The sequence below is a fragment of the Panthera onca genome, chromosome B3, assembly GCF_046562875.1.
Source record: "Panthera onca isolate mPanOnc1 chromosome B3, mPanOnc1 haplotype 2, whole genome shotgun sequence".
Taxonomy (NCBI): Eukaryota; Metazoa; Chordata; class Mammalia; order Carnivora; family Felidae; genus Panthera; species Panthera onca.
Genome location: NC_138344.1, coordinates 111,804,264 through 111,819,086, shown reverse-complemented (window position 1 = coordinate 111,819,086; position 14,823 = coordinate 111,804,264). Strand labels below are relative to the sequence as shown.

The 14,823-nt window shown below is 40.7% G+C and overlaps 1 protein-coding gene across 15 annotated transcripts in view; it reads right to left on the bottom strand.

Annotated features, from left to right (window-relative positions):
* Positions 1 to 1,983, bottom strand: part of GPHN (gephyrin) — a 621,678-nt gene extending 619,695 nt beyond the window's left edge. For all 15 annotated transcript variants that reach the window (XM_078448108.2, XM_078448105.2, XM_078448106.2 and 12 more), the window contains exon 1: positions 1,359 to 1,983. Coding sequence is in view for 14 of the 15 variants with exons in the window: in XM_078448105.2 (XP_078304231.1) it covers positions 1,359 to 1,422 (64 nt within the window). In the remaining variant the exon portion in view is untranslated. The remainder of the gene's footprint in view (positions 1 to 1,358) is intronic.
* Between the last annotated feature and the right edge of the window lie 12,840 nt (positions 1,984 to 14,823).

Here is a 14,823-nt window from a genome sequence, read left to right as displayed (position 1 = left end):
TAAAAGAGAGGAAGGGGTGCCACGGATCTCTCCTTTTCATAAAACTCAGCAGCCAAATAAGCTTACCACTCAATATCTACCGACAGAGATTTTTTTTTTTCTACCTAATAAAAGCAAGTCTCATTCAATTTAGTCCCTTCTCGAGCACCGTCTCAACCTGTCAGAATTTGACAAGAGAAAAAAAAAAAAATAAGAAGTGAGGGGCGGGGGACTAGGGAGACACAAGGATTCCCGTCTACATCTCTTCTTTTTCCAAAATCACAGCAAGTGTGCCTTGGATTTCCTTCACTCCAAACTAAGCCCTCAGATTCCAAATATAGTTCTTTAACCCCCACTTCGCCACTGAATTACACACAAACCTTGCCAATTACAGAACCACAGCAGAACCCCCAACAAATTGGCTTGCTATTCATCTCGGAAGTCATGCCCTGCAGCAACTGCCTACCGCCGAACTGAGGGATATTACCCAAATACAACGCAACGGAATCAGACATGCAGAGCACACACAGCTTCTGCGAGGGAGGGAAACGAGACCCAGGAAAAGTGCGCTGCTCACAAGCCTTGGGACCAACCGGAGAGGGGGGTTCCCAGAAAGGAGGGGGACAGAGAAGCCCAAGTCGGGGAATCCTACCCTCTCAAATAAAAAGCCCCGGCCGCAGGGTGCAGCCCGTCCCTCTAAGAAAACCAAGAGGCGGGCAGAGAGAGGGCCCTTTGCTGGGGAAGGCGGAATGCAGACACTTTCCGAGGTCTGGGTGCAAGCGATCCCCCACCTCTCGGGACAGACAAGGGGTGTCCCACGGGTGGTTGAGGGGATGCCCGACTGGCGACGGGTAGCCTGAGGCAGAGCAGAGTTTCGCCTGATATTCCCCAGTGTGGTGTCCGGCCCGTGCCCGGGGCAAGCACAGCTACAGCAGCGCGGGGCCGCCAGCGGAGGGGGGATGGGAGAGAGGGGGTGGAAACGGGAATCCCCCCTCTCTAAGACGAGCACTGGCGGAGGAAGCGCGCCGGCCAGTCAGAGCGGCGTGCTTCAGGCTGCGGAGCCGGGATCCCGCCGCCTGCACCGGCAGCAAGGAGCCCCGCAGCGCCCGCCGCACCAGCCCCTCAGTCCCCGGGGGCCAGGGACTTCGGCTGCGAAGGCACTGGGGCCTGATGTCCCACGGGCCGACCCCAGTTCCTGGGGGGCCCGCGGGAACACCCCAACCTCCGGCGGCTCTCAGCGGTTGTAAAACGCGCCCCCCCGTCCCCCTCCTCAGTCTTCCCTCCTCCCGAGGCCGCAGAGAAGAGTCACCACAGACGAGAAGCCTGAGACTAGTCGGGGACAGCGGCCGCGACGGCCCCGGACCTCCTCCCCCGGTTACCTGTGAGGACTCCGACACGGATTTGATGGTCGTGGTTAGTGAGGATCATTCCCTCGGTCGCCATGTTTCCCAGCGCAGTCACCGCACTGACAGGAGCCGGGAGAAGCCGGAGCCCGGAGCGCGCGGGCCGGGAGCGCGCTCGCCTCGGAGAGCGCGAGAGCGAGAGCGCCCGGGGAGCTCGCGGCGACCGGGCAAGGAGGGGGAGGCGGCCGGGCGCTCCGCGGCCTGCGCGGGGGAGAGGCCCGGCCGGGAGTGCGCGAGTCCGCGGTGGGGGGGGCGGAGTCAGAGCGCGCGACTCCGCGTCCAGGTCGGAGGAGGCTAGCTGCGGTAGAGGGGTCGGGGGGCGGGCCGCAGGGGGAGAGCGCGCGGAGGCGTCCGACGAGGCCGCTGAGACCCAGACCGCTCTGCGGAGAGCGAGCCCGAGACCGGCTAGATAGCAGGAGAGTGAAGGGAAAGGAGTGCACACGCTCGGAGGGTTGCGGGGGCGGACTCGGGGACAGGGGCGGAGCTACTCCGCGAGGCGTGGAACTCGTGGAGAGTGAGGGGAGGTGTGAGAGCTCGGGTTGCAGAGTACTGGGAGCGGGAAGGAGGCGGCCCAGCCCGAGAAGGACGGAGGAACGCTCCTGGGCGCGCGAGTAGCGGCGGATTGGCTGGAGAACGCGGAGCGGGTGCGCGCGGGACGCGAACGCCGCCTCAGCCGAGCCCCAGACAGAAGCAATCCCCTGCCGAGCCAGCGCGTCGTCGTTAGCCGCGGGCCAGTTCTCCGGGCCGCGGAGCCGCTCTCCCAAGGGAAGGAGAAAAGGACTCAGCATACGGGGCTTCTTCGTGCAGCCGCTCGACCCCATGAAAGCGCCAGGAAACCTGCAAGTGGCTTAGAAAGCTACGTGGGTGGCAGAACGGTGGCCACTGAAACCGAGAGCCCGCCGTAGTGAAGGAGTTATCCTGTCCCGCCTCACCTTCCCGCTTGCTTCGTCAGTCGGCTCGCCCTGCCGGAGGATTTCCATTTCTTCTCTGCTTTAGGATCCCGTTTCCAAGTGTGTACCCACAGGACGGTCCTCACAAGCGAAGCAGAGCATCCTGAATGGGGATACCTGGCTTTTCTTCCTCCCGGTGTCCCGTGGTTTCGTGGCCTTACGCTCCATCACCACCACGGTCTCTGCTTTTAGATGAAAAGCACCAATCTCAGAGAATGAGAACAACGTGTTCCTCGCCCCTGACCCACGATCGAAAGATTGGAAGTAGAAGCCAGGCCGTGACAATTGAGTTTCATTTCATCATTTGTAGGATGTGAGATTACCATAAAAATAGTTTTTGTTGTCACTTATTTTCATGTACCTTTCATAAATGTATTATTAATCACCTTTGGCAATTTCACCTTGGCTTCTTGTTGTTGTTTTCTAGCCTTTTCAATTTGGGAATTAAAAAAATAATACATATTTTTTTCTTCCTAATGTTCTCAGCCATGATAAAAAACTTGGGGAGCGTAAGAATGAAAAGCAAATTGTCAAAAATGTATAATCAACGTTTGTACGCAATTAAAATCTCAATTTGATGGTTATGGTTTTTTGTGCCACTGAAACATGGACTTATCCTCTAACTGAAGATTCCTATTGTTTTGTATTTCATTTTAAATAATGGGAATACAAAGTGGATGATGGATGAAACTGAGGTGGGATAAAATAGTAAAATTTCTTTTGAGTATGTGCATTGCTAGTATTTTTTATGGTAGATAAAAAATGGAAGGCAGATCATAAAGCCTGGTGGCCAACAGATTCTAAACTAGTTTCAAGTGAGAGAGATATATGTGAAAATACCTCCAAGAAAATGGTTGGTTACGTTGCTGCCTTTGCAGTCTATATTGCAATCTTTTGCCTTTGCAATCTTTATTCCCCACGGCTCCCTCAAATTTGAAATAGTTGTAAAATGTCTTGAATTTTTAGAGAAATTCTAACCCTGCCTACTAATAGGTTCTATGACCTTAAACTAAGTTTGGGGTTTTTAAGGTTGCAGACTAAATAAGCACCCTCTCAACTTAGAATATTCTATAATTATCTGTGGAAAGAAACTGGTATTTTCCTTTCACAATAAATAACAGAAAACAAGGGACTTCCTGTATCTATAAAAGTAATAAGGGTGAAATTCATTAAAATTTAATTAACCCTAACATATATGGAGGTTTGTTTGCTGAAACTACTAAAATTGCTGAAAAAAACTAGTATTAATAGAACTAAATTAGACAACTATAATATGTGCTTGTCTTCCAACAATTTTCCTCAAGTGTATTCATCTCTGCTAAATTTAGCAAACTGTAACAAAATTTGCACAGGAAGAACTCACTGACTTTACTGTCTAATGTGACTTTTTTAATGTTTTTTTAATCTTTATTTATTTTTGAGAGAAAGAGAGAGAGAGGCAGAGTGTAAGCGGAGGAGGGGCAGAGAGAGAGGGAGAGAGAATCCAAAGCAGACTCCAGGTTCTGAGCTGTCAGCACAGAGCCCCAACACAGGGCTCCAACCCACAAACCGTGTGTTCATGACCTGAGCCGAAGTCAGATGCTCTACCGACTGAGCCACTGGGGCACCCTGCAATGTTTATTTTTGAGAGAGAGAGAGAGAGGCAGAGCGCAAGCAGGGGAGGGGGCAGAGAGGGAGGGAGACATAGAATCCAAAGCAGGCTTCAGGGTCCCAGCTGTGAGCACAGAGCCCGACACAGGTCTTGAACCCGTGAACCGCGAGATCTTGTCCTGAGTCGAGGTCCGAGGCTTAACTGACAGACATCCTTACTCAGGTGTCCCTAATGTGACTTTTCTTTTACTGCTGCTTATTGAATGAATATTGCAGTATGCACATGCTTTTTTACTCTTGCTACATAGTATGGCATTTCTTCAAAGTTCACCCTGGAAACAAGCGTTATAACAAAAAATTTGTCTGGTAAGAAGAGAGTAGCATTTCCAAATTTTGACATGTCTCAGGAATATACTGAGGGGAAAGGGGAAACAAAAAGTGAAAAAAAGTTTGTATCTAAAGAATTAGAAGGGCCCAAGGATTCACTGTCTCTATTAAGGTTTTAGTAATGAAAACAACAGGGGTTTACATTTACTAAAAATTAACAAAAGATAAGCATCTGACTTTCATAATGATTTTCATTTTGAAGATGAAAGACAAATGAGTTACTAAATGAATAAAAGTTGTGTTTCCATTTAGTGTAACACCTAAAGTGTGTTTACACTTACCCCTCCTGGTACTTGAGTTTTCCTATAGTTAATTACAATTTCAGTATAAGGCAAAAGCTTACTGGCTTTTCTGGGGTCAGACTCTCCTCATTGATGTTAGATGTGAGAAAGAACAAATTTGGCAATGGATTATTCTCCCTGTAAGGCTTATTCGATTCTTGCCCTCTTTCCTGATAGGCTAATGACCACAATTAAAACAGTCAATTAGGGGCACCTGGGTGGCTCAGTCGGTTGAGCGTCTGATTTCGGCTCAGGGCATGATCTCGCAGCTCGTGGGTTCGAGCCCCATGTCGGGCTCTGTGCTGACAGCTCGGAGCCTGGAGCCTGCTTCTGCTTCTGTGTCTCCCTTCTCTTTCTGCCCCTAACCCACTCGCATTCTGTATCTGTCTCTGTCAAAAATAAATAAACATTTAAAAAAAAACAGTCAATTAAAAATGGGTGCAACATAATTGAATTTTTTTAATGCCATTGAATTGCACATTTTAAAATGATTAAACTAGTAAATTTTGTTATGTGTATTTAGCACAGCAACAACAAAAATTGGTACAAGGTGAAACTCTGGTTGATTTTAACCTATTATTTTCCCCAAAGGATGCTTGATTATGGTCAAGATGAATTTTAGACGGGCTGAGTTAGGCAGTGTATTAGTTCCTAAGTTAGGATGTCATAACTAAGTACCATGAACTGGGTGGCTTAAAACAATAGAAATTTATTTTCTTAAAGTTCTGGAGCCCAGAAGTTAAAATCAAAGCAAAGCCATTTTCTCTCCTGATTGATTTTTCTCTAACTGTATAGTGTGATTACCTTTCCATATCAATAAATATGCTTCTATAACAAAAAAAGGGGGGGGGGCGCCTGGGTGCCTCAGTCAGTTGTGTCTGACTTCGGCTCAGGTGGTGATCTCACAATTCGTGAGTTCAAGCCCCACATCGGGCTTCTCTGCTGTCAGCACAGAGCCCACTTGAGATCCTCTGTCCCTCTCTCTCTGACCCTCGTCTGCTCATTCTCTCTTTCAAAAATAAATAAATACTATTTAAAAACAAAAATTCTTCCCTGCCTCTTTCTAGCTTCTAGTGGTTACTGGCAGTCCTTGGCATTCCTTGGCTTGTAGCTGCATCATTCCAGTCTTTGCCACCATGGCTTTCTTGCCTATATTTATTTTCACTTGCCCTTATTGTAAGGATATCAGTCATTGGATTTAGGGCCCACTATCATCCAGTATGACCCCAACTTAACAAATTACATCTGCAAAGACCCTATTTCCAAATAGGTCACATTGTGAGATTCTGGGTGGATGTGAAACTGGGGGGAAACTATTCAACCCAGTACAAAAATTCTAGTTAGAATTTTCCAAAGTCAGGTGAGATAAGTTTATACACTCCTACTAATGAAATTGACATTTTGCTTTTTTTGATGCCTTTGTTATTTTTTACTGAAGTGAAGCTGAGCCATTTATCATGTCCGTGGACAACTGTGTCCATGGAGTTTGATGGCGCTTATTCGAGAACAATTAGGACACTGTTTTCCAATGTCTTCCATGTTTATAAAAACAAATTCGAACTTTTCCTTGGGCTTTTGATATTGTATTTCTGCTGCCCAGATTTCTGCTTGAATACTTTTGTGCCTAGGTCCTTCATATTTTTCTTACTCCAAATGTATAAGAACATTTTGGCTACAAGTGACTGATCCTAGTTTAAGTCAAAAGGCTCATGCAGTTATGAATTCCATACATGTATATAGCTTCAGGGTTGGCTAGATTCAGAATCTGAAACCATGTCATAAAAATGCCATCTTTCAGCTATGCTTTCTCCTTTGTTGACTTACTTCTCATATTGGCTCTTCCTACATAGTGGCAAAATTGGTATTGTCTTTTGTAAGCAATAATTTAGGTCAGTAGTTATCAAGTTTTTCTGGGGACACCTGGAGAACCCAGGACCCTTTTGGAGGGTCTTTAAGGTCAAAAAGATTTTCATACTTAATACCAAGGCATTATTTTGTCTTTCCAATCTCATTTTCTCTTTAGATACAGTGGAATTTTTCCAGAGGCTACATGATATGCAATGATATCATCACCCTGACAGCTAATGAAATGTGTTTGTATATTTCTATATTTAAAAATTATTTTAATATGGTAAATATTTATACATGTAACCTACTTAAAAGTTCTTTGGAGTCCTCAATAATTTTTAAGGGTGTAAAGGGGTCCTAAAACCAAAAATCTTGAGAACCATAGAACTAGGTCATATCCCCACCCCCAAAGTACTTACACTAAGGCAAGTTAACCCGATTGGTTAGGCCTCAGTTATGTACTCACCCAGAGGATGAGGATCAGCTGACCCCTACCAAATGGCTAAGACCAAGGGAGGGGGGATCAAGGTACCATAGGTAAGGCTAGTGACTCGATAGGTTCACAGTTAGTTCAACTCTTCTTACAGACTCCTCTCTCCACCGTTACTACAGATTTTATTCTTTTCTGAGGACACTAATTTGTATGTTTAATACCACCCACATTATCTCCTGTTATCATTCAGAAGATAGAGAAGCTTTTCCTGGTATGTCATGACAACTTACACAGAATCATCACTTATTTATGTCTGCTTATCTATAAAAGAAGGAAACAAGGAGGGGAAAAGTCAGATTTCTAAAGAAAACACTGGTTTTTCTCCTTCCTTAATTCAAATAAAGGGTAGACCATAGAAGAGGAGGACAGTATTTGCTAGAAGAAGAAGAAGGAATTATCAGGTTAAGAGAAAGGAAAGAGAGATTGTTAAATCAAAAGTAACATTAGGTTCCTAGAAACTACTTGATTTCTCAAAAGCACTCTGTCTATAAGGCCTTCAGGTTTTAGGATTCAGTATACACAAGCCAAGAAAAAATAGTTCGAAGCTTGAAAACTGACATGGTTTGAGTTTAAGTTTTATACTTTTAAAAAAATGAAAAACATCATGCTTTTCCTAAATTATTATTATTAATTGGTTTCCATGATATCAAACTTAGCTTAAAGCCCAGCTTTTCTAGGTAAATATATTTGTCTCTATAAAAGCAATATACAATAAGAAAATTATTATTATTATTTTTAACTTTGTGATTTAACTTTATTTTTTATTTTTTAAAATTTACATCCAAATTAGTTAGCATATAGTGAGGCAATGATTTCAGTAGATTCCTTAATGCCCCTTACCCATTTAGCCCATCCCCCCTCCAACATCCCCTCCAGCAACCCTCAGTTTGTTCTCCATATTTATGAGTCTCTTTTGCTTTGTCCCCCTCCCTGTTTTTATATTATTTTTGTTTCCCTTCCCTTATGTTCATCTGTTTTGTCTCTTAAAGTCCTCATATGAGCGAAGTCATATGATTTTTGTCTTTCTCTGACTGACTAATCTCACTTAGCATAATACCCTCCAGTTCCATCCACGTAGTTGCAAGTGGCAAGATTTCATTCTTTTTGATTGCTGAGTAATACTCCATTGTATATATATACCACATTTAATGAGAAAATTATTTTTAAAAAGAAAGAAAATTATTTTGTTAGCCTAAATAACCTCATTCTATCCTAGATTGACTAATAATTGGAGGAAATGTGATATATAGGAATATTTAAACAGTGTTTTGGCTTAAAATGATTCTTAAAGTTTGAAATGTTATAAAGCATAAGTGAATATGTGAAGGAAGTAGAGCTGATGACCACTCATTTTTACCATATAGTAATTACATTTCACATTTATATTTCTGTGGATCTCCTGCTGTGGGATTGATTGGTTACAGAGCAAGTATCCTTTTCTAACATGGAAACTTGTTCTTTTACAACTCCTAATATTTGATGATTAAATACAGAACCTATGAAGTAATAGAGACTTTGAATTGTGAACAATACAAGCCCCTCCCAATGTGCCAGAGGGGCTGTTAGAAATTTGCCTTGGCATGTGACAGATTTCAGAAACCTCTGTCTATAAAAGAAGACACCACACAAGGTGACCATAGTCAAGTGACCATAGACCATACTAAAGCTGGATTTTCTACCTGGATCTAAAAGTGTAAGGCAATATGCTTGCATACTGCCACATGTCCTTTTGATGATTGCAATTCTAGACTAAAAATGAAAGTATCATCCTGTTGTTGGCCTTATTTCATTTAGGAAAGAAGTGTAACAAGCATTTCTAATCACTTTGTGGTCATTGCAAAAAGGCAACTTTTGGAAGTGAAATGTTAGCAAATATTCCCTGAATAGCTCAAAAGTCAAGGTAAAATAAATAAGCTACAAAAATAGTACTATCCAACATTATGGTTTGTAAATGTATCACTAACAGGACAAAGTTTCCTCATCTGAGGTTAAAACTGAGAAGTATCTCCCAAGTACAGTCAAGAATCAGAGGTTTTATTCTCAGAGAAACATAACTGAAATATTATGAGTGTACATAAAACTGTAATAATGTTTCAATTCCATCAATACTTTCTGATTGCTAATTCAGTTTCCCTAATAACTTAATTCTTAAATGGGAATGCCCTAAATATAGACATATTCCAACCACCTTGGAAGGTATAGCCATCATTGTAATTTAAATTGATTCCATTTATCAGTGATTCTCTTGGGAGTTTGAGGAGTTTGGATGAGCTGCTGATCTGTTGGGTAAGTTGACCAAATAAATTTGTACCTACAAAGGTAAGATCTATATTCTGGATTTATCAAAATGCAGATATTCACAAATATCCAGCCAACCCAAATGATAACTTTGTACTGCCATAGAAGTGCAAATCAGAGGCCAATGTGAAGTTTTACAAAGTAAGATAAAAGGGGGGGCGCCTGGGTGGCTCAGTCGGTTAAGCGTCCGACTTCGGCTCAGGTCACGATCTTGCGGTCCGTGAGTTCGAGCCCCGCATCGGGCTCTGGGCTGATGGCTCAGAGCCTGGAGCCTGCTTCCGATTCTGTGTCTCCCTCTCTCTCTGACCCTCCCCCGTTCATGCTCTGTCTCTCTCTGTCTCAAAAATAAATAAACTTAAAAAAAAATTTAAAAAAAAAAAAGTAAGATAAAAGGCTTTGATATTTCTGTTTTGTGTTTTGAAGAAACTGAAAAATTTGGAGGATTTGAAGGAAAGGTGGTAAGTGTGACTGATAGTAAACATACAATTTTGATACTTTGGTGATGGCAAATGATTCATTGTGTAAGAAGGGATAAATCTTTCCCAATAACTAGTTTATTTCATGCCTTAGTTAATGAAGAAAAAAGGGGGAAAGGTCAGATACTCATCTAAACCTATTGAATGACAAACAAAAAATGTGCATATGATTTTTAAAACATTTGAATGGTGCTCTTTTAATCCAATTTTAAAATTGGGAATCTAAGACCCTGAAATTAAATTACTTATTTAAGTAGTCAGTGTACAGTCAGATTTTATATTCTTGACTTTAGCTCTCATTGCTCTGTCTAATCCAATTGACTTGGGAAGTCTCTCAGGACTGCTGAAGCATACAAGGACTAGATAAGTACAGAGGTGGCTTTCTTGAAACAGAATATGGATTACATATTCATTTTACTCAGTTGGGAGAACATGAAACTATCTCTGGGCTGCCGAACCTGTTATTTATGTGGTCAAGAGAGGAAAGATATGAATTAGATTGGAATATGAACTGGTACTAAGAAAACCTGAGCTCTGGTAACTATCCTAACTGTTAACATCCCCAATTAACTGTGGGACTTTGGACACTCTTTCAACAAAGCTGAACTCCAGTTTCCTCTTCTATAAAATGAAGGAACATCATACTCATTTAAAGTTCCTTCTAATACCCAAATTCTGTGATTACATATAAACATTTTCAAGTCTAAAATTAAATTTTTTTAAAAGTTTATTTATTTATTTTGAAAGAAAGAGAGAGCAACTGGGAGAGGGGCAGAGAGAGCGAGAGAGAAAATCTCAGTCAGGCTCCCCACAGTCAGCACAGAGCCCTAAATAGGGCTCAAATTCACAAACCATGAGATCATGATCATGTTATGTGTCATGACCTCAGCCAAAGTTGGACGCTTACCTGACTGAGCCACCCAGGTGCCCCCAAAATCACATTTTTAAATACACCTTTACAGATTTAAATTAACCTTGGGGGAAAGAAAATTTTTAATCAGATGGCTTACTTTGCTCATACCAGAATATAACAAGGGATTCCTACAGACTAAGACATGTTTTGTAACAAATAAACTTTCTCCCTATTGACAGGATTCTGGAAATTAATGACCACTTAGTGTAAACAAAAGATCTGAAGATCTTGGACAGCAGTATGATCCAAAATGACACAAGACAAGGTATCAAGAGACCTGGGACTTTACAATTAACTGTCTGAGGCATTATGCAATATCTGAGCTTCTATCTACTCTCAGGTACTGTGTTAGGTGGTCAAAATGAAAAGATAAACAAGACATAGTCCTGGGCCTCAAAGAGTTCACAATCTGGTGAGAGAGAGAGATAGTTGGAGAAACAAACACTTCCAATATAATTCATTAAATGTTACGATAAAGGCAAGAAGACCTGGAACAGTGATTCTCAAACCCAGTTTCGCATAAGAATTTCCAAAGGAACTTTTAAAAAATACAGATGCTCTGGGGGTGGGGGGTGGGAGGGAGGGGAGGGTGGGTAATGGGCATTGAGGAGGGCACCTGTTGGGATGAGCACTGGGTGTTGTATGGAAACCAATTGACAATAAATTTCATATTTAAATAAATAAATGAATAAATAAATGAATAAATAAATAAATAAATAAAAATTTAAAAAAATACAGATGCTCTTGCCCTATCTTTGAAAGATCATGACTTAATTGTCTAACAGAGGGGTCCAGTGAATTGGGTTTTTTAAATATTAATATTAAATTTATTTTAAATTTATTTTTTAAATTTACATCCAAGTTAGTTAGCATATAGTGCAACAATGATTCAGGAGTAGATTCCTTAATGCCCCTTATCCACTTAGCCTATCCCCTCCTCCCATAATCCCTCCAATAGCACTCTGTGTGTTCTCCATATTTAAGAGTCTCTTGTTTTGTCCCCCTCCCTATTTTTATATTATTTTTGCTTCCCTTCCCTTGAGTTCATCTGTTCTTTGTCTTAAAATCCTCATATGAGTGAAGTCATAGGATATTTGTCTTTCTCTGACTAATTTCGCTTAGCATAATACTCTCTAGTTCCATCCATGTAGTTGCAAATGGCAAGATTTCTTTCTTTTTGATTGCCGAGTAATACTCCATTGTGTATGTGTGTGTGTGTGTGTGTGTATATATACATATATTTGTGTGTGCGTATATATATATATATATATATATATATATATATATACAAGAAAGTAGTCCAGGTTCATTCTTCTGCATGTCGCTGTCCAGTATTCCCAGCACCACTTGCTGAAGAGACTGTCTTTAATCCATTGGACATTCTTTCCTGCTTTGTCAAAGATTAGTTGGCCATATGTTTGTGGGTCCATTTCTGAGTTCTCTATTCTGTTCCATTGATTTGTCTGTTCCTGTGCCAGTACCATACTCTCTTAATGATTACAGCTTTGTAATACAGCTTGAAGTGTGGGATTATGATGCTTCCAGCTTTGGTTTTCTTTTTCAAGATTGCGCTGGCTATTCAAGGTCTTTTCTGGTTCCATACAAATTTTAGGATTATCTGTTCTAGTTCTGTAGAGAATGATGGTGTTATTTGATAGGTATTACATTGAATATGTAGATTGCTTTGGGTACTATTGACATTTTAACAATATTTGTTCTTCTTATCCAGGACCACGGAATCTTTTTCCATTTTTTTGTGTCCTCTTCAGTTTCTTTCATAAGCTTTCTATAGTTTTCAGTGTATAGATTTTTCACCTCTTTGGTTAGATTTATTCCTGGGTATTTTATGGTTTTTGGTGCAATTGTAAATGAGATCGATTCCTTGATTTCTCTTTCTGTTGCTTCATTGTTGGTGTATAGGAATGCAACCAATTTCTGTGCATTGATTTTATATCCTGCAACTTTGCTGAATTCTTGGATCAGTTCTAGCAGTTTTTTGGTGGAATCTTTTGGGTTTTCCATATAGAGTATCATGTCATCTGTAACAAGTGAAAGTTTGACCTCCTTGCCTATTTGGATGCCTTTTATTTCTTTGTGTTGTCTGATTGCTGAGGCTACTTCCAATACTATGTCAAATAACAGTGGTGAGAGTGGACATCCCTGTCTTGTTCCTGACCTTAGGGGGAAAGCTCTCAATTTTTCCCCATTGAGGGTATTAGCATTGGGTCTTTCATATATGGCTTTTATGATCTCAAGGTATGATCCTTCTGTCCTTACTTTCTTGAGGGTTTTTATCAAGAAAGGATGCTGTATTTTGTCAAATGCTTTCTCTGCATCTATTGAGAGGATCATATGGTTCTTGTCCTTTCTTTTATTGATGTGATGAATCACATTGATTCTTTTGTGTATATCGAACCAGCCCTGCATCCCAGGTATAAATCCCACTTGGTCGTGGTGAATAATTTATTTTAAATGTATTGTTGGATCCGTTTGGCTAATATATTGTTGAGGATTTTCGCATCCATGTTCATCAGGGAAATTGGTCTATAGTTCTCCTTTTTTAGTGGGGTCTTTGTCTGGTTTTGGAATCAAGGTAATGCTGGCTTCAGAGAAAGAGTTTGGAAGTTTTCTTTCCATTTCTATTTTTTGTAACAACTTCAAGAGAATAGGTGTTAACTCTTCTTTAAATGTTTGGTAGAATTCCCCTGGAAAGTCATCTGGCCCTGGACTCTTGTTTTTTTGGGAGATTTTTGACTACTAATTTGAGTTCTTTACTGGTTATGGGTCTGTTCAAAATTGTATGTCTTCCTATTTCAGTTTTGGTAGTGTATATGTTTCTAGGAATTTGTCTATTTCTTCCATAGTGCCCATTTTATTGGCGTATAATTGCTCATAATATTCTCTTATTATTGTTTGTACTTCTGCTGTGTTGGTTGTGATCTCTCCTCTTTCATTCTTGATTTTATTTATTTGGGTTCTTTCCTTTTTCCTTTTTGATCAAACTGGCTAGTGGTTTATCAATTTTGTTAATTCTTTCAAAGAACCAGCTTCTGGTTTCATTGATCTGTTCTTTTGTTGTTGTTCTTGTTTGTTTGTTTGTTTGTTTGTTTGGGGTTGGTTTTTGGTGTTTTTTTTGTTTTTTTTGGTTTTTTTTTGGTTTTGATAGCATTGATTTCTACTCTAATCCTTATTATTTCCAGTCTTCTGCTGGTTTTGGGTTTTATTTGCTGTTCTTTTTCCAGCTCTTTTAGGTATAAGATTATGTTGTGTATCTGAGACCTTTCTTCTTTCTTTAGGAAGGCCTGGATTGCTATATACTTCCCTCTTGTGATAGCCTTTGCTGCATCCCAGAGGTTTTGGGTTGTATTGTTATCATTTTCATTGGCTTCCATGTACTTTTCAATTTCCTCTTTAACTTCTTGGTTAGCCCATTCACTCTTTGGTAAGATGTTCTTTAGTCTCCAGGTATTTGTTATCTTCCCACATTTTTTCTTGTGGTTGATTTCGAGTTTCATAGTGTTGTGGTCTGAAAATATGCATGGTATGATCTCGATCTTTTTGTACATGTTGAGGGCTTTTTTGTGTCCCAGTATGTGATCTGTTCTAGAAACATTCCATGTGCGCTGGAGAAGAATGTGTATTCTGCTGCTTTAGGATGAAATGTTCTGAATATATCTGTTAAGTCCATCCGGTCCAGTGTGTCATTCAAAGCCATTGTTTCCTTGTTGATTTTCTGTTTCGATGATCTATTCATTGTTGTAAGTGGGATGTTGAAGTCCCCTACTATTAAGGTATTATTATCAATGAGTTTCCTTATGTTTGTAATTAATTGATTTATATATTTGGGTGCTTTTACATTTGACACATAAATGTTTACAATTGTTAAGTCTTCTTGGTGGAAAGACCCTTTATGATATAATACCATTTTTCATCTCTTGATACAGTCTTTATTTTAAAGTCTACATTGTCTGGTATAAGTATGGCTACCCCAGCTTTCTTTTGTCAACCATTAGTATGATAAATGGTTCTCCATCCCCTTACTTTAAATCTGAAGGTGCCTTTAGGTCTATAGTGGGTCTCTTGTAAACAGCATATAGATTGATCTTGTTCTTATCTATTCTGTTACCCTATGTCTTTTGATTGGAGCATTGAGTCCACTGATGTTTAGAGTGAGTACTGAAAAATATAAATTTATTGCCATTATG